General features: G+C 41.6%; 1 protein-coding gene across 12 annotated transcripts in view; it reads right to left on the bottom strand.

The window, feature by feature from the left end:
• Positions 1 to 21052, bottom strand: part of nhsl1b (NHS-like 1b) — a 112238-nt gene that overhangs the window by 45701 nt on the left and 45485 nt on the right. The window contains exon 1 of one of the 12 annotated variants that reach the window (XM_039781572.1): positions 17827 to 19254. The exons of 9 other annotated variants lie outside the window; for them this stretch is intronic. In XM_039781572.1, the coding sequence (XP_039637506.1) occupies positions 17827 to 18088 (262 nt within the window). In that variant the 5' untranslated portion in view covers positions 18089 to 19254. Of the gene's footprint in view, positions 1 to 1222; positions 1535 to 9487; positions 9892 to 17826; positions 19255 to 21052 lie in introns of those variants that run through there. 2 more of the 12 variants (XM_039781578.1, XM_039781570.1) reach the window with 2 other exon arrangements.

Raw genomic sequence — 21052 nt, 5'->3', positions numbered from 1 at the left:
CCCCTTTACTGTCAGCTCTGTTACACTTCCGTGCAGGCCTGGCCCATCACCTCCAGCTGCTAGCTATTGTGTCTTGTTCCCAGGGGTGGCCACCCAGGGGAGTTATGAAGTCCTACTGTCCCAAAAGAGAGTGATGCATGGTCTGAATGCAAGCATGCACATCGGCATTGGGCATACATTCCTTGTGACACACATGCACACACAAGAAGGCTGACAATACATGCAAGTAATATGTGCATGAGTGAGTGAATAAATGCATGCTAAAACACATGTCCATGCACAGTAAGGATGTAGAAAACAGATATATAATATCCCTACACAAACATGATGTAATGCAGATTTCACAGACCATAACTAGGCTAATGTGCAATATGGCAGGTCATTTTTAAAAGCATTAGTGACTATATTAATGAAAGCCTTTCTCTGAGGGTCATCCAGTTCTTGCCTGAAGCCTCGCCACCACACCAAAGGCCAAAGGTCTCCGAGGTCACAAATCTGTATAGATGCCGCACAAGACACCCAGCATAACTCTCACACACACACACACACGCACACACACACACACACACACACACACACACACACACACACACACACACACACACACACACACACACACACACACACACACACACACACACACACACACACACACACACACACACACACACACACACACACACACACACACACGTAAGGATGCACACTTGCAGACACATGGCACAGATCACTCCGTTACAAGAGGATAGAAATCACCTAATAAGAAGAGACAAAGCCCGGCTTGGGAAAAGCTGCCGCCGTATGTGTCATGACTCTCTGGGACTTTGACACACAGTGTATAGTCATTACCTACAAACAGTTCAGGTGACTTAAGTTCTCTTTGAAGCACAATTATTGCTGTAGCAAAAAAGCAATGTGGTGTCACGTTAAGTCTGCTAAGTCTTACTAAGAGGCTCACAGAGACTGCTACCTGGGTAGTCCTACTCTAAAGTTGAAGACAAGAACCCCTAATATCAAAATGTCTTTGAATTCAAAGAGAGAGGACAGACTTACAGCCAAATCTTGACAACAGTCTGTAGTATATAGAGGTATGGAAGCTCTAACTTTAGACAAAACACACACACACACACACACACACACACACACACGTTTGTGTTGTTTGTTCCAACTTCAAACTAACAAACTCCATGATAGTAGATATGTTCTGCTCTCTAGTCTGTACCTTTGCCATCCTGGAAGGTTTGTGTTTTCCCTGATGAGCCTTTGATGATTTGTCCATGCAGCGGTTTGGGTGTCCAGAGAGAGTCTGGCCTCTGATGGACCTTTGACACCGAAAGCAGACGTTTGCGCAGGCAGCCCTCTGACCTGGCGGGCCTGGGGCTTGGGAAGGCCGGGGGCTGGAGGCTGTTCCCCATCTTGTTGGCGGGCAGGAAGGAGCACAGAGTTTGTTTCTCGCCAGGGAAGTCCTCATAGCAGGCCCTGTGCCAGCAGCTAACTACCGGCTTCGAAGAGAGGCAGTGCATGTATGTGATCATCCCCTGCTAAGACCTACCCCCCCCCGAAAGCCCACCCTCCCCTGCGCTATCCAGGACCAAAGTCCCCCAACTCCTCCTCCTTCTTTAGCACAACCCAATCTCTCTCTGGACAAGCACTTGAGGTGGTGGGATGGAGGGGTGACTCTGGGAGACCTCCCCTCTTGCTCCCAAACCCTCATTAGGCCTCCCCCTCTATTTTTTGAAAGATTGGACGGGGGTTTGGAGGTTTTTGCAACCAACAGGGGACCCAATCCCCCCTCCGTCTCCTCTTCTCTCCTCCTACTGTTTTTGTCCTTCCTCTCCCTCTCTCAGGGGATCCTATTGACTTGCATTGCTTTGCCTGACAAAGGAAGGCTGTGCACAGTGTTGGATTACAAGATTTAACTCAAGAACAAATATTCCACAGAACTATTGCAGCATAAGACTATTAAAACCCTGCATGACTCTCAGTCGGGCGTCAGGCAGACAATTGCAAAAAAACACAAGAATTCAGAATTCAAAAATGACCACAAGAACTTAAAAAAAAAAAAAAAAAAAAAAAGATTTTGGCATTGCATAATTGGAAATACCTGTGGTTAAAGTGTGTTTTCTTCTAAATGCCGTTTTATCCTTTGCAAAGACTGAGAAGCATCATCAAAATCTTTACGAAAGAAGATCAAGAAGAAACCAGTTCATGGCCAAAGATGGTGAGCGCCTTCAATTGGTAAATTAGAGCTGAGGTTTCATCTTCCAACAGAGAGTTCAGACAAGTTTGCCGTTGTCTAAGAACATGCTGCTCCCTCTTTGTCCATGCATCTGAGACAGAACACCAGCATTATTCTGTGGTGTCCACATGGCCTCTCCTCACCTCTCCTCTCAGCTCCTCCTCCCTCTGCTCCTCAGCGCTGCTGTTCTAATCTGTAAACCCAGATTATCCAGCCTCCAGCCCTAGCCTCCATTTGTGACAGACACACACAAACGCAACACAGATGGACATCAGGCTGTAGATAATTAGCTACATCACCTCCGGTGCTAAAATGTGTGGAAGTTCAAGAAGACTTGTTGTGATATGCATCAGCTGGTTAACTTGGATGACGCAAACTCAAGTGTGAAGAAAGCTGCATGTGAGTCAAATATCAACCTACTGCCTCTGGTGTCCAACCCTGACTGCTGTTACCAAGTACAGAGATCCAGCTGAAAACATACGCAACCTAGTTCTTTCAAGTTTCAAAGCTTTGATGAGTTTAATTGGTGCCGAACTAAGAGAGGAGCACAGAGTGAGGCAGAGATGGACTGAGAGTTATATCCTGGCAGCCTAACACAGACCGATGTAAAATAAGCAGCAAACAAAGATACACACACAGATTAAAACACAGGGTGAGAGTAGTCACAAGTGGTAAAAACTGCAGACTAACCTGCCAGGTGAGGGTGTGTATGTGTGTGTGCATGATCCTTAATCAGCTTGGCTGGTTATTGATATGATCAGATTAATAGGATAAAGACCAGCAAAGGATAGGACTGGACAAAGCTGAAGACTGGATATTACTTCTAGTGGAGGCCCATTAACCAATGAAAGGTCAATCACCAGACAGATATGCAGACATTCAAATGAATAAAAATAAGGTCAAAAAGAAAAGGGGAAAATAAAAAGGGGGCAAGAACTACTTGAGAATACTCAAGCAAATGTCGCCCTCTGGTGGTGGCTAACACCTGTGCCATACAATATAGACACCAGTGTGAGTACTGTATATAACAATTTCAGTAATTTCCAAGTAAAAATGGCCAAAAAATGATATGGTCCCAGATTCTCCCAGAGAGATTTTATGCTTTTCTTTGTTTCATGTCATTGTAAACTGACTATATTAGGACTTTGGGCTGTGAGTCGAGCAAAACATTTGAAAACGTCACATTTATTCTTTGATATTTCATAGACTAATTGAAAAAATAATTGTCAGATAACTCTATAATGAAAATATTTGTTAGCCGCAGCGTAAGAACACTCATAAACCCATTGCAACTTTGGGGGAATAGGGAGACCATTATCCTGCCAAAGCCTCAGCAGATAGCCAGAGGCTAAAACAGCCATTACCGATGGTTATAATTTCCACAGAATTGTGATTCAGCCAAACACACAAGCTGATTACAAAACCACTACACACACAGAGAACACAATGGACAAACCACTGTACGCACACGCGCACACACACAAACACACACACACACATACACACACAAATATATATATATAAAACAGTGTGTGGACACGCGTAGCCCATGGGGCAAGCCAAAAGATTCAAACTGTGGCCTAAATTGCACTAACACTGTTGTTGCTCCAAATCCACAAACACAGACACAGTGGGTCATACAGTTCACACAAAAAACAACATCAGAGGGTGAATAGTCATGCAGACCTGCACACATAACAGCGTAATAACATCACAACAGGCTGTGTTTTTACAAAGACACATTAATATATATTATTTGTATTTTACAAGCAGGTAAACATGTATGTTTTAAGTGGTGACAGTTGGGTGTGTGAATACACACATACAGAAAGAATGTGATGTGTGTCTCAGTTGGCTGTGAATGTTCAGGTCTTGCCCAGACCCAGCATGCATGGCGGTCAGACTCTCACAGCCCACTGCCCATGAATAGGGATTATTACTAGTCGTGTGTGTGTGTGTGTTTGTATGAGTGTGTGTGTGTGTGTGTGTGTGTGTGTGTGTGTGTGTGTGTGTGTGTGTGTGTGTGTGTGTGTGTGTGTGTGTGTGTGCGCGCACACACAATTCTTGAACAGTGCAACACCCAGGTCAAGCTGGGATAGTGCATATTGTGTATGTATCAATGCATGTGTTTACATACTTGTGTGCATATAAACTCTCCTATGCCTGTGAATACTCACATGTGCACATAGACTGTGTGTATGAGTGTGTGTGTGTGTGTGTGTATATGTGTGTGTGTGTGTGGGGGGGGGGGGGGAGGGGGGGAAGGGACAATGGTAACCATGGATACATAGGTCTGAATGGATTGAGAGGAGCACCTGCAAGCTGAGTTAGTCCTCTGTCTGGGGAAGTCATCCGCTCATCCACAGGGGGTCAGCCATTGTCTTTTCAAACTTCACCCACAACCAAACCTTTCCAGCATTGTCCCTGGAAACACCACAGCTACACTCGCCTGCTAAGAAACTTTTTCTCCTACTAAAAATACACTAAGGCCCCTTACTGACTCCAACATCATCCTAAACTTCCCAAAAAGCTATTGTTTTGTAAACTATTTTCAGAGGACAAATGGTTCACTGGAGTCTATCGTTTACCTATCAAGACCAGAAATCTTGTCCTCTTTTGGAAGTCTGACTTCTTGACAAAGGTCAACATCTCGTTCTGAGTTTCCTCTTAAAGTCCAATGGCAATTTTAAAGTTTGCATAATTTACTAATGCAAAAATATACGATACATGGAGAAAGTCAATTGAATACAAGTATTATTAAAGTAAGTTCATTATTCAAAGCTACATGTCCAATATTTAGCCATGTTGTGGTATTCATTTCAAGTCTCATGTTGGCAAACAGCTTTTTAAATGGCTTTAGAGTCCAGCTATGCCACACTGGAAACACTTATTTTGCTGTCTACATTTCAACACCTTTCTCCTGTCATCCCTCCCTGCTCCTCTCTTCCCCTCCACTGGAGATAAGCAGCCTGCCACATCGAGTGTGAGAACATCCATCAACACCACTACCCACAAGGCCAGAGGGCAGGTAGTGGGTCAGCCTCGGGTTAAGGGGTCACACTTTTTCCAGACACACAGCCCAATCAGGTGCATTGGTTATTAAGGGACTGAAGGAAGTTTAATGGGGGTTGCTTAAAACTTTGTTAGTTACGCATGATTCCTAAAAATCAGACGCATCTCTGATTTTTCATATGTTGTGGTCTTATAGGTCTTACATTGGCTCAGTTATTCACTACCAGTAATGTCAACACATGTAAATATTCTACTTGAAGCAGTAAATGCCAAAGAGGTGGAACTGGATCGGCGGGCCGAATGAAGCCTACAGACTACGTTCACCTCCTCAGACGGCAGCCATCTGTCACTTAAAGCGGAACACCCTTAATTATGCATAACTTTAATTAATATACTTAATATAATTAATATAATTTTACTGGGCGAGTTATAAACCCCCCCCCCCCTGTACAGTTGTCATGAAGGGGGAAATTAGCTATAGAGACCAAAACCGTTTTTGTAGCAGGCTGTAAATATGTTTATTGTTGCTGTAAAGTTGGGCATTTTAACATGGGGGTCTATGGGGATTGACTCCCTTGTGAAGCCAGCCTCAAGTGGCCATGCAATGAACTGCAGTTTTTGGCACTTCCGTTTTGGCTTAATTTTTCAGCCCTGAAGGTTGCGGCTTGGGTAGCACATATGCCAATATGGAAATATTGAACTGAACATAGAACTATTAACTAGAACTAGTAGAAAAAAAAATTATAATATAGATAAATATTTCAGATTAAAAACTGATCATAACCACTAACTCAGTGCTGCACTTTCCAAAGTCCTGTCTAATCTATGATGTAGGTGGTGAGAATCCTAAGTGAAATGCCACGAAGGAGTTAAGGTTAAATATAAATAAGTAAATACGTATAGGCTTACACATATAGCTATGTGGGTCAGTGCCCTGAGGGCCATATCTAACACGGCTGCCCTGGAGAAAAAACACACTGTGCTGTGTGTGGAGCTCATACACACACACATTCTTGGAATTCAATTCACACACACAAGCAGGCCGCATATACAGTACAGATGCTCGAAAACATATCTATTCTATATAATCAGTATCTCTTTTAATCAAAGATCAAATATAGATCCTGTAAAATACACATTTTCAAAACATAATTCAGCACGTAGCAGCATAACACACAGATAAATGCCAACACATCAGGCTGAAATAGGGATACTGTCGACATTCAGGTAACAGCTTTCTATCTATCTATCTATCTATCTATCTATCTACACACACACATTTATATTTATATATACATTTATATGTGTATTTGTTATAGTTTAGTATTTAAAATGTCAGAAAATAGTCAAATGATATTTAACAGCTGGAACAGAGTCAATATTTGGCATTGAAAAATTACCTAAATGATTAATCAATTATCAACATAGTTGGAGATTAATCGATTCAGCTCTACTGTGTTCAGAAATTCAGTAGGATTAATCCTATTCAACAAAAACAATTTAAAGTGTCTTGATATATTTACTGTATATAGTTCATCTGTTACAAAACAAATGAAAAATAACCCTCATTAAATAAGCTTCAGAGCACTTAACATTAAGACTTAATTACACTAAACTTATTCAAACTAGAGGATCCTTCTGGCTTCCAAGTGCACACGCTTTATCAACTAAGCATCTGTGTACGTATGTCCGCACATCTGCACTTCTTCCTCAACTGCTGTTCGTAACCAAAACATCTGAAGCCGCTATAATGCTCACACATCTGAATGAACTACAATCAGAGTGGTTGAAAAAAAAAAAAAAAAAAAAAAAAAAGAGGAAACATGGCACCAAGTTCCACTCAAGACATGTTCTTCCAGATTGGACATGGCCCGAGTTGCCCTTAACTGACCTCACAACAAGAAGGTCGCGTGAATTCCCTGTAACAGGTTTGCTTGACAAGGCTTACATTCACTAACATAGACAGAAATGATGCATTTCTTTACCCGTCACACTGCAGGAAACCTTCAATTTGAGTGAGAATGTGGTTTCCAAAATCACTCCAACTAATCCCTACTCAGTCCCATCTAATGTCTCCTTTCTGGGCTAACATATTTTACTTGAGTGAAGAAATAACTTATGTAACACAGCAAAAGCCACACCAAGCGGTCTGGCCGGCTAGCAAAAGGGCTTGCATTAAAATGCAAGGCTTTACTGCGGGAGAGTAGGGGAGTGAGTGTGTGGTCAAAACAGATGAGAATCCACTCTGGCCACAGCTGGATGTAGAGTAACATGGACTGAAAATGTGTCACATCTGCCCAGAGTTGGCAACCACTACTGAGGGGACTTTTTAAATCATAACATAAGCAGACATTCTGTAACTGGCAACCAATGTAGAGTAATCCACCCGGTTGAATCACAGTGTTTAATGTAATGCACAGTATTTGGGTCAGTCTGTATATCTTTTGGAGCTGGAAACCCAAACTGGTAATGCAGCTAATAGAAGAAATATGACACAGTTTAAACATTTTACATAGTAAAGTATAATTTCTGCAGGGCGATACGATCGGCAGGAAAAGACCTTCCTTCTACCATACAACCGGTTGGTTGGTCAGAATTAAGCACACAGTCAAGTATACAAAGTTAAACCAGTAAATCTATTTTTTTAAATGGTAATTTACTTCCTCTAACAAAACAGATTTTTCTCTAACACATCAGTTTCTCTCCATATTGACCAGAGTCACATAATGTGGAAACAGTGTAACTGAAAACATAAATTACTGCCTACAGCTGATGAACTGGGATACTGCCACAAATAGTTACAGTCTTCAGTTTATATTACCTCATTTCTGGAAGCCATAAATCTTCAGGCTACAGAAAGTGTGGGATGATCTCCTCATTTCTGAGATAAGAGCAGTTTGGACCTTTTAGTAAGATGCAGCTGAGCACCATGTTGTTCTTCATTTTATTGCATCTGCAGGCCTGAAGTTCTCACTTTTTATTCAACTTAGAAACTCACGTTTCCAGATCTTTATTTCCTGTAATGTAGTCTTGACTGTTGCTGGTTTAGTTTATTCTTCAAAACAACTAAAAACGAATAACAGCTGGTCAACAACTTAAAAGCTGTATACTTACAGAAATGATCAACATATTTGTATTTTCCAACACTTTTGTGCAATTTTGGGGCATCGTCTTCACATTTCATGATATTCAGAATCACAGGAATGAAGTTTAAGTTTGAATTGAGATCCATGATGAAAATGCCAACATGATATTCTTACATCTGTGCATCAAGATGTCATAATTTCTCAAAAAAAAGAAGACAAAAAGCAATGGAAGCCAATCTCCTGCTGCCAACACCAGAGCTGCTGTTGTCCTTTAGGTCAACAGCCTCATATCATCTACTGGACAACTTCACACCTCCATTAATAAAACATAGCGGATGGTGAAGTCGGTGTTTGTGTAAAACAAAAGAGTCATTATAGAGTTATGCAGTCATAGATTGAGCATAAAGTATACTGCAATATAGCCAGACAATGAAACAGAGTGTGAGAAGACACAAAAATGCAAAATGAGACTGCCAGTAAAAGAGCCAGTTTACCCCTTATCTCATTTTAACTGGTCAGTCAAGTAATAGCCAACACATGGCCGCACTCTGCAGGACCGCAGCCCTGCAACTGCAGCTTCACCAGCTGTTACAGTGGACAACACATACTCAGACACACAAACACGTCACTCGTCTCCGGTAATACACACTCCACAGTAAAGCAAATTCAAAGTTCATACAGTGAGTTGCATATAGAGGTTTCAATATTGGTACCTCTTCTCTGTTTCCCCAAAATCAAGAATGAATCAGAGAGCGACTGAGAAGAAGAGCGATCAAAAAGCAAATCGACAGACTAAAAAAGGAGAGGTAGGATTAAAGTCAGTGAACCTGAACGATTTAGAGACAGAGAAAAAGAACAAAGGAAGAAATGATTAAAGAGAGAACTAAAGAAAAACACATGAGGAAGGATATTGTGTAGGAGGAAGCCTCTGTGACAGAGATTACTTTCCACACAGAGGAGACAGCTGGAGTTCAACTTTTCTTTGTCTCAGAAAGTCTGCGGAAAAAGTCCCACACTGGGTTGATGCAAACACATGCAACACACACACACACACACACACACACACACACACACACACACACACACACACACACACACACACACACACACACACACACACACACACACACACACACACACACACACTTACCTTTCAGACAGAACATGGCTTTTCACTTATATCCCCATTTATCCACGAGAAACAAATGCTGGTTTCTTTCCTGGTTTTCCACTTTCTAGCCCTCCTTTCCTCTCCCCCTTTCCCTCTCTTTCTCTACAGCGCTCGGTCAAGGCGTTCACACACAGACGCACAGATCCAGACACATACACTCCTCTCTCACGGTGCCTCTCTCGCCATCGCCTTACCTCTCTTTCTCCTGTCACACACACACACACACACACACGCACACACACATACATACGCTCGTGAGTGGCAGCTAGCCAACTTCTACACGGCAGGAAACTGCTTCACGACCCCCTCACGCTGCTTCCCCTCTCTCTCTCCCTGCATCTGTGAACGTCTCAGTACAACGCTGACAATCCCCTGCATCTCTCCGCCCCATCGGTGTTAGCAAGAGGTAGAGAGCCAGAAGCCCAGCCTCAATCTCAAACTTTTAAAGCTTTTAAATGTATAAATATAATATTATTTAGTATATAAATTAATTTAAAAAAAAGATTATTATCTTGTTTAAATTGTTAAAATTTTTGAAAAATAAAAACAAAATTACACAGAACACACACAGAGCACGAGCCTCATCGAGGATTGTGATTGTAGAGAATCTGGGAAGTCAGCAGTTCAGAGGGAGGCAGGGGGCCCTGGCTTGAGGCCGATCCATTGTGCGCTGATCAAATATAATCGCTTTAATCCCCGCAATTCAACAGTTTGTTATCAGGAGCAGCTACAACCTCGGTGCATCCCAAACTCTCCGTGCTAGCCGTTCTGAATTAACAGCAGCGAAACAAGGCATTGGGAGAGTGACATACTGGCAAACAGCATTTGCCTTTGGATGTTAAGTTGCTGTTTCTATCTTGCTCGACTCAAAGAGTACAACAGTAGCAGTTCTTACTGTATGTTACCGAAACTGAGAAAAGAGTACATAGGCCTTGCCTGGGCTTCAGTGCCATTACAATACTACTATGACAATGAAATGATCATTTATAAATAAATAAAAACAGAGGACAAAAATCACGCAGAAGCTAAGAGCTTTTTAGAAATCGACTGAGTAGAAATAGAAAAGCAAGTAGTTTTGTTGGAAAAGCAGCAATCCAGGATTTTGTGATATGTGGGGTGCCAAAATCCGAACACAGCGACGATAGACAGTTACAGTTACTGTGTCAACATAACGTTTAGCTTACTCCAGGCTAGCCAACTGAATACAAAATGCCATTGATTTCCAATGAGGCTCTGTAGTGGATTTCTCTTACTCTGCAAAAACACAGTTGGTTACTGCTTAAAGGGTTAGTAAAGCTTAAAAAGGTAAAAAAAAAAAACAGTCAAGACCCATTTAACAAGCTACAATGTACCAATAAACTGAGCTAGCTTATTATGAGTGTGCAGGTTTCATTCATTATTCGACACTACATCCACTGATTAGCACATCTTTGAAACACTACTCAGGTGAGTCACAAACTTGGCCTGCCAGGGCACCTGGTGACATCCTCTAATCGCAACTAAGTCAGGAACGCTTTTTTTATTTGCATCCACTTCTGTTCTGAAGCCAATATCTATCATGTATTATAGATACACATAAAAAAAGCGACTTACAGAACATATAGTGTGTATTACATTATAAGCTGTGTTATGGCTCCATTCATTATGGTTTAGCACCATCATGTTCACAACACTATGACCTTTCATGTAAAACAGTTAAGAGTAATTATAGCAATTGTGACAGTTAACTGCAATAACTGCTATCTACGTCATCATAAAGCATTACAAAGGCTTACAGTGACATTTAAATTACTCTACACATTGGGTTATAATCCTTTACATTAGGTATTTATCATAGACCTGATGGAGAGACTTTCTATTATCATACAGTATGTCAGTCAGACACTGAGACATACTACACTGGTTGGTATAGCAAGCCACTATTTTTGGTAGGGGGATGGTGTAAACTCTGCATAGAGGTTCCTAAAAAAGGATCAAATAAAGTCCAATTAACAGCGTTAAAAGTACAATAAAGAAATGTGACAGCAGTACAGTGTTTCAAACATACATATGTAATACAGTATATGTACTATCCAAGTGTAAGTGTTCTTGTGTGTGTGCACGTGTGTGTGCATGTATGTGTGTGTGTGTTTGTAATAAACATGTTAATCCCACCCCAATATGGCTTGCATGTTATGTCACGTCTGCCTCGACCAGATGTCACCAATTACAGACTGATTAGTGTGTGTGTGTGTGTGTGTGTGTGTGTGTGTGTGTGTGTGTGTGTGTGTGTGTGTGTGTGTGTGTGTGTGTGTGTGTGTGTGTGTGTGTGAGGAGCGTGAGAGGAGCCCCTCTGCAAGGTTGAGTGCATAAAATGGGAATGCCACAAAAACACAACCCTGGAAATAATCAACAATTAAAAACACACACAAATCCCTGAATAGACCCACCTGACCAGACAATAAAACCTGACTTCATCAAACCTCCACCTTAATTGGATGCTGCTTCGCCCAAAATGGCTTTAACTTTATAACCTTCACCACAAAACCCTTGACTGTGAAGAAACACTTGAGGTCTGCTCTCACAAAGCTGAAGTGGTAAAAGCAGAGAGGTGGAATTTCTGCCCTACTCGTAATCTATTATGTTAAGAGCAAGGTCATTTATCATTTATGTAATTTTTAAAAATATTTTTTCGTTTAACACCAGTAGGTGAAAACATGCAGTCATTTGCCATTTCTTTTGCGGATAGTCTGAAAATTTTTTTGGATAAAAACTTGGCTAAAGACAATTTTGCTTACTTTGATTGTAATCATGAAACTCCAAAAAGTATATTGTTAGAAACGATTAAAAGATTCTACACTTACAGTATTTATTTATCAGTTATCATGCTTTATATTCTTTATGTCATGTTCATGCGGTATGTTGGCTGTATTATTTTATCTATTTTGAAAATTATGTATAAACAGTATAATATGTAAATCCCCTTCATTTGGTTCAAGCTGTGTCTGATCGATCCTTAATAACATGCACAGCAGTGTACATGTTATTAAGGATTTTGAAAACGGACATTTCAGCACTGGACTGCATGGTAACAGGTCTTCTGCTTAAATGGCCGTCTCATACTGTAACTAGAGGACATAAAGACTGCATTCAGAGGCATTCCAACAGACCACTGTTGTCATTCTTCAAAATACAGTCTTTGTCTATGAATAAAACAATATCAGCAGGGCCGGATGGTTTCAAAGGCCCCATTTCAATACAGTATCTTATCTTAAACATCAGTCACAATTTATCTAACTCCGTGTACTGCACATCTTCTATTGTATCCAGTGCAGCACAAACACAACATGTTGTTACGGTCTGCTGGGAGCTTTATGTCAGTGCAAGATAAAACTAAATACCACACGCAGATACGAACTAAGCTTGTTGTAGCAAACATAACTCTGGTAACTTACGGTAACACGAACATTTAGACACGCAACGAGAAGTAACCTGGAATTGAAAAAATCTGAGCCGACCAGACCTCTCAGTTAAAACTGGTTTAACAGTAATCAGTAGTAATGAATAGAAATAAGAAATAGGAAATCTCAGAAGACACGATTGGATTTGCACTAAAAGGTGACTGAAAAAGATCATCCCCTCTACATGACATCATCACAGCTCCTGTGTGAATTATAATCTCTCACCTCTGGATTGTGTTGGGACATCATCAGTGCATCCTATCAGCATAAGCTCTTGATCTCTATCCCCTTATAAACTGAAATCATGTTCACAAATATAATCACTTGTTTTAACTCCACCTCCCCTTTTCATCATCGAGTCACGGCATTCATGGATTAGATCCCATAATACAAAAGGTAATAGGATACATACAATATGATACAAAAAAAAAGGTGGGTGATGCAAGTCAGAGATTTGGTTTTTAAGGGGAAATACGAGTTAATGCGATTTAATACAGGCTAAAACTTGACTGTGATGAGCGGCAGGCTTTGTAGGGGTTTTCAGCATACAGTAGGTCTGATCTGGGATCAACTAATAGAGACATAAGAAGGAGGTTATGTGGGTCAGGAAGAAAAAAGTGACTTACCTGAAAATCACCAAATCAATGTCAGCACATAGGAGAGAAAGACAGAAAGAAAAAGGTGATTAGAAACGCGTTTCATCTTTAACACAGCCTCCCTCGAACATTGAGTGTGCATGTATGTTGTATGTAAACGTATCTATTTCTGTGTGTATACGCCCTGGGCTGTGGGCCACATCACCAGATTTTCATGTCCGTCTTTTAATGAGGACTTGCTGGTTTATACATCACAACTCCACCCTACAGCGAATTATCATCTGCTAATCTGGATTTACACATGGACTACATAATCATGATGGGTGCTGTGTGTGTAAAAACGTGCTCTCAAATTGCAATACGCATCTCACACAGACAAATATGTCCTAAAAGACATTTTCATACAGCCTAAATTCATAAACAGCTCATTGATGTCAGAGACAATTCTGGTTTTGGCCACCACAACAAAGGTGTAAAGGTGTGGTTAATATTTAGGTTAATATGTTGTTGCCCTAAATGTGTAAATGAAGATTTAAAAAAAAAAAAAAATACAGAAAACCAGTGACATACTGTAGATATATAAAACACACACATTTCTACTAAATCCCTCAATCTCCCTACTTGCATGTTAACACAGTGCACTCCTACTTGCCAACAACGGATATCTCAATGAATTAGACTCAGAGTCATCAAGTTCATTTCATACGGTGACTTGCTGTACACAACACATACACTGCAAGTAGCCGTAAAGTAATCATGTGAAGCTCAGATCCCCTGCTTCCAGACAGGGACACAGGGGCTCAGGAAGCCTGAGGGGCCTCAGCAGCCTGCCCCGGGCCCGACTGTCCGATCCATTTCTTGACATGGCCTCTCCAGAACGGCCATTGTGCCTGGCCGTTGACTGATCAGACATACTGCCACGTAGAGAGGATCAATAGATTTGATTGAGAAGATTGATCAGGTCATTGTGTGTCTTTGTATGTGTGGCAGAGCGAGAAAGACAGAGGAGATAGTGAGAGAAAGTCTGTTCAAATTGTTGATGGAGGCTGAGAGAAGATATCGGTGAAAACACAATCACCTCTTTTTCACAGTTACTTAACTTTTGCTACCTGCAGGTTTCTGGCCTTATAATCAAAACGTTTCCTCTGTTGGGCATCAGAAAAGAAATGTCTCCTCCTGCATTACAGGTTTTGATTATGTGAGATGTTGATATACATACTAAACTTGATTTTAACTGTTGTCCCACAGCACATTGCACAAAGAAAACCAAGGAACTGTTCACAGCAGGGAAAATTGAAAAAGATGTTGAATGCTGGGGGAACGGTTCCAGGAATGTCTCATAAAACAAAAAACTTATTAAATCTTTGGGGCATCCTGATGGTCGAGTGGTTAAGATGCATACCATATAACTCTAACGTCACTGTGGGTCACTTTATTGCATGTCACAAAACTCTCTCCCCATGTTGCTACCTATCCTAGCCATTACATAGTCATAACAAGTATTAAATGCTTATAAAACCATCATCAGTGCAGGTATTTCATTATTTCCCATTAGTATGTGTTTTTTTTTAATAAATACTAACTGCCCAAACAATTGGCTATGAAAATTAGTTTGTAGTACATACTTCACACCATTAGTATATAGAATGGAATTGGGAGACTGAGCAAATTTTTTAAGACATTAAGTAAATCCTTCATTCTCTGTGTAAATTCTTGCTGGTGAAAAACTATATTGAGTCAAGTTTTTCATGATTCTTTTAAGGCTAAACAAAAATTTTCTCTCTCCAGGAATAAAAAAGAATGCATATTAATACACCAGATATTTAATTACTTTTTGTGTTGTTCTGTTTAGAATTTTTCTGATCCCAGTCACAACTCAGTATGGTTAATCCACTTCAAGTCAGGTCTTCACCGGGACAGCCAATAGCAGCTTGTGTAGCAGACGGCTCTCTTACACATGATTGGTTCACAGTTTTCCCAATAGCAAGGTCAAACTGAACCACACCAGGAAACACCCGTTTCCTTGGCAACCGAGGCAAACACCCAACCAGTCAAGCTGGAGGCTGCATCAAAATTGCAGGTTTTGGAGCCACAGGCAGTCATTTTAGGGCTATATTTACACACAGGCTGCCCATGCGTCTTGTTATGGGTCCTGGCAGGCGTGTGGAAGCAAGATCCAGATGTTATAAATACTTCAGGTTCAAGAGAGGTATTCTTATGAAATGTTTCCTCTGTGTGGTGTGCAGCGTGTATACATACAGTATGTGTTTATGCTGGTGTGTGAGTTATGGACGGAATAGTTTTTATATTGACCTGTCTCTGACACTGTCTCTAGCCTAGAATTAGCTATAAAAAAATAAAAGATACAGACTGTGTATGACAGACAGAGAGAAAGAAACAAAGAAAGAAAAAAAGAGGGTGTGTGATGTGTAAAATAACTAAAAGCACAGGAGAGAGCACCGATCTCCACTAGTGCAATCTCTTCATTTCCAATTCAACAAAATCAATTAACACTCCCCCTTCCTTCCTTTAAGGTTTAACAAGGAATTGACCAATTTCAATCTGCTTCCTGTCTCTTCCTACCAAATAATCAATAGGGAAAATCAACCCTATCAGACTATTAAATTAAGGACTTAAAATGAGATGTTTCAAAAAAGTCATGTTAGATAGAAGAACTACATGAGGGAGCAAACTTGGACAAGATAGATTCTAAATAAGGCTGGATGATAGATGACAGAACAAACAAAGGTATACCTTAGATTATATACAGTACATTAAGGTAAAGATTTGGCTCAGATACAAGGACCTTTTCTTCATATGCAAAAAAAGTTAGTACATATTTTACAGGGGACCATCACTGTTTACTTCATGTGCAAGTCATCTGACAATGACAAACATTAAAGGTTCTACATCTACATCAAGACCAATGTACAATACATATACACAAACTGATATCATGTGGTAAACATCTAAAGCCTTGGGTTTAATGATGACATTCCAAAATGGTGGCTGCAGCTTCTCCCCTTTGGCTGAGAGAAAAATGTGAGGACCTCAAACCATTCCAGCCATGTGCAGCCGTGTTTGGCCATGAGCTGTTTTAGGAAGGGGCAGGTTTGGAGGTGATAGAATGACCAGAAAAGACTGAGACAACAGCAACAAGCTCCACATTCCTGTGGGGCAACAAAATGGCAACTTATGCTTAAGTAGCTCCACGTGTCTTTAAGAACTAGGTAACTAACAGGAACAATCATGACCCTTAAGGTGTCAGTACAATCTTTAAAAGGTATAAGGACTGTGCATATCAACACGGACACATGTTAACATGTAGGTAAGCACATAATGTACCATTAGCAAAGCAAACAGCTAATGCATTTATAAGCTGATACATCCCGGAGTAATTTTAAAAAGTATGAATAGAGTGAGTGATGTCAAACTAGCCCTCGCTGTCTTTGTTGATGTGAGTCCAGCTGAAACAGACCTGTCACAGCAGCTGGAGACGACGGCAGTATGGGTCAGAGTTAATGAAAAAAGTGGTGAGAATATTAGAGCAGCATCGGTGTCTTTTCCAATTTTCAGGTTAATGTTTGGCTAAAGTTACAACCATCGTCCCCAAAGTCTTATTGACACCACTGACCAAATACACACTTGCACGTACACACACAACTAATCAATAAATAATATACCTAATCAGGAAACATAATACCCCTAAGGTACTGAGAGAAGTAGAAATGGCATTCTTACCTCAGTCAAGATGATGTCCATATATAAACGAGAAAAACGTATTATTCTACTCTATTACATCTGAGTGATGAGCTATGCAAGCCTCCACAAACACACACATACACTCTCACATCGCCACCAGCCTGTGACATCACCATGCCCATGACGTCTGCTTCCGGGCAGACACATTATTGTTCATCTCTCGCGCGGACAAAGTGCCCTTTGACCCCCTAACAGTCCCACTGATCGTGGACACCTCCTGCGCTCTTCCTATAGCAACCAGGAAGTGCCAGGGACGTGGAGATGGAGAACAAGGAGCCATAAAAAGACAATGACCCACTTCTTGCTTTGCTTGTGCATGTAAACAAGTCATTAACTGGCTTCCGGGCTGAGAGCGAGAACAAAAAATCATTCACATGAGCTGAGGGCATTGTGACGAGTTGTGATGCAGCCAAGCCAAGCATACCATGTGTATTGGACTAGCCCTACTGGAAGATATACAATAAACAGAATCAATAAGCAGTGACATAGCTTGTCTCTTCATTGCTTTCTCCCCTCTCACCTATTTTGTGTTGAGGCTGGTACACCCAGTTGTCATCATCGTCATCATCATCATCATTATCCTCGTCTCTGTCAGCCATATGAAGGTGAGTGTGCGAGTGTGAGTACGGTTGACGGTTGTGGACGGCGTGGAGCTCATTCTGGCTGTGGAAGATGCGTTTGCTCCGGCGGGAGAGGGTAGAAACGCTCAGCCAGCTGAGAGCGCGGGACAGGCCTGCGGGTTTCTCCTTACGAAAGGAAGCATACCTCCTTTCCCCTCTCATCCTTAGTCAGGGGAAGCAAGTCTAAGATGGAAGGATGTAGATCTTCAAAACCACCTGGAAAAATATTGCTCAGATGTAGATCCTTAGGTTGGTTGGTGGATATTCACTCAAAGTCCAGATCATGACATACCAAACATTTCTGAATACAGCATCCAGGTCTGCGCACTAAAATGCTTCAAACTATTCAGATTCCATGTTAAGTATTAAATTAGTTCCAGGAGGAAGTTCGGCTATAACCCAGTTTTTCTTTACTTTGGTTGCACAAATCCACATCATGACTCAGTCTCAACTTAATTTCTGTGTCACAGGCCAAACTTAAATAATCTCTTTTCCTTTCTTCTCTTCCTTGGTGTTTAAAGACTCCGGGCGTGATTCCCAAACCCAAAAGGGGTAATTAGGCAATCCAGCAATCTGGAAAATCACCACCCCTCTGCGACACACACTCAGATACACACAGTTGTATGTGCACACGCGCTGTTGGCTGTAATATTCCTTGGTGGTGCATGACAGGGTGGAGAGAGGTTTCCAAATTACATTACGATGCTTTTCAATCACAGTGAGTCAGCGGTTGTTGTTTACAACCGTGTGTGCTCTTGAGTGTTGTTATCTCCAGTTGTTAGCACACACACCAGCTGACTCGCGTCATCTCAGCGCCCGGGCCGGACCAGGAGGTTAAGAGGTGTCAGCCTCCCTGGGTCTATTCACAGCCTGATGAAGTTACATGCATACTCACACACTCACATATGATGTCCTCCCGCCACTAGTTCTAAATCCTCTATAATGTATGTGTGTGTGTAGATGCCAGCAGGCAAAGATGATGACGCCACCTCTCAGGGTCTCCAAATTCATCCAACTTCTTGTCGACACTTTCTCCTTCTTCCTCTCTCTTCGGTTTTGCATGCCCTGGTGTATCGTCGTCAGTGGTGGATGAGGAAGAAGTACGCCAAGCACGCTGATGTTGTGAAAAAACTCCAGGTGTTGACTGCCGTCTGGATCTGAATCTCCAGTCAGCTGATCTGAGCACAAGTGCTAAAGCAAGAACCAGGAAGGGAAGCTACACCTGCTGAACACACACGTAGCGTGACACACAGACAGCCTGGTAAGCAGTATGCGCTGGTGAGGATTCCCTGGACTCCGGTCTTGGTCGGTGTGTGACTGACTATGAGAGTTGACTATGGGTGTTTTGACTATAAGGTTAGGGTTACACCCAACCCTAGTAGCCACGGTGCTGAAATACGAGTCAGCCCATCCCTTCTTGTTTCCCTCCCTCTTTCTTTCCCTCTGTTTTCTGTGATCCCTGATCTCTGCCCCTCCCATCCATGCGTTTGCCGGCATGGCAACCACTCCTCCCTCCCTCCCTCCTTTGCTTCTTTCTTCCCTCCCTCACACTTTTCTTTCCACACTTAACCTTCTGTTTACTTTCCTTGTTATCCTAGTCGCCTGTAGCCCCTAGGGTGCTTCTGAGGGGCTTTATCTGAGACAAAAGACACAATGTTTAATCCCTCGCAGGGACTGGCGGTATTAATTGCAAGTCGTGTTTCATCTAAAATACATTTTTATTGCCAATTTGAATTAGTAAATAACCAGAACAGCTACAGAATATGAAAGAACACATTGTAAGGTGCCCAGATAGCTCAGTTGGTAGAGCGGGCACCCATATATAGAGGTTTACTCCTCGACGCAGCGGGCCCGGGTTCGACTCCGACCTGCTGCCCTTTGCTGCATTTCATTCCCCCCTCTCTCTCTCGCCTTTCATGTCTTCAGCTGTCCTGTCAAACATAAAGGCCGAAAATGCCCATAAAAATAATCTTTAAAATAAGAAGAAAGAAAAAAAGAACACATTGTAGATCTGCAGTCAGACTGATTTCTCTCTGGAAACCACTACATTTTGAGACTGTTCAAGGAACTAAGCTGTATATTCAAATATATATTACGACTGTTTAAGGACACTCTCATAGAAATACTGTAAACTTACACTCTGCCTTAGGACGTGGAAGCAACTGGTTAAACAACTAATTTAGAGTACCTGAAGACGACAACGAACATGATTTAATAACAAGGTGATGAAAACACCCACCCAACAGTGAGGCATCCGTCAAACATTTAAGAGATTGCACTAAGTTCTAAAGATTTTAAAGACTTATGACAAATATGCAAACGGTGTATATTCTTTTTGTAAAACCTAATAAACAACACATATTTAGCTGCCCAACAAATAGCTGAGGTAGGCTAAAATAACACACAGAGGCCCTCAGGGGCAAAAACAAAGTCTTTATGGGGCGCTGCAAGTTTGTTAGGGAGGTGGAGCGTTCCCACCCAAGTGTAACCGCAGAGGGAGTGTGACCACCAAGGTGTGACAATAAACCACCGCTGCTTGCGTTCATGTGTGTATTTAACCCTTGTGTTGTCCTTCGGGTCACCCCGAACCTCAACGCCAGGCCAATACAAAACGTCAAATAAACTGGACGGGTCCCGGTGACGTGTATGAAGCACACGCGCCTCTGTAACCCCATAACCCTTTCACTTCCTTGTTGCTACAACCTTGAAAATTAAGGGAAGAAATGTATATCTCCACACTGATTCAAAGCTATAACTCCTACTTTTGAGGATCCATTACACTGCTGAAAGCTAATCCCAGATTTGTGGTTGGGATGCGGTGTAAACCTAGAAAACCGGTGGTGTAAACCCTCATCACTCTGACAGGTCCCAACCTCATTTTCTTTTTCCCTTTAGGAGGGGAAATCTACTATCTCAGCACTTGCTGTTTACACAAAGGGACAACTGGCAGCTACTGAAGTCCCGGCTTAATTTACAAACATGTATCTCTCTCACACACACACACACACACACACACACACACACACACACACACACACACACACACACACACACACACACACACACACACACACACACACACACACGAAGACCTTTGTCCATATTGATGACACATAAGGCTACAGT

Source organism: Perca fluviatilis, chromosome 18, assembly GCF_010015445.1.
Source record: "Perca fluviatilis chromosome 18, GENO_Pfluv_1.0, whole genome shotgun sequence".
Taxonomy (NCBI): domain Eukaryota; kingdom Metazoa; phylum Chordata; class Actinopteri; order Perciformes; family Percidae; genus Perca; species Perca fluviatilis.
This window is presented reverse-complemented; position numbering and strand designations above follow the sequence as displayed.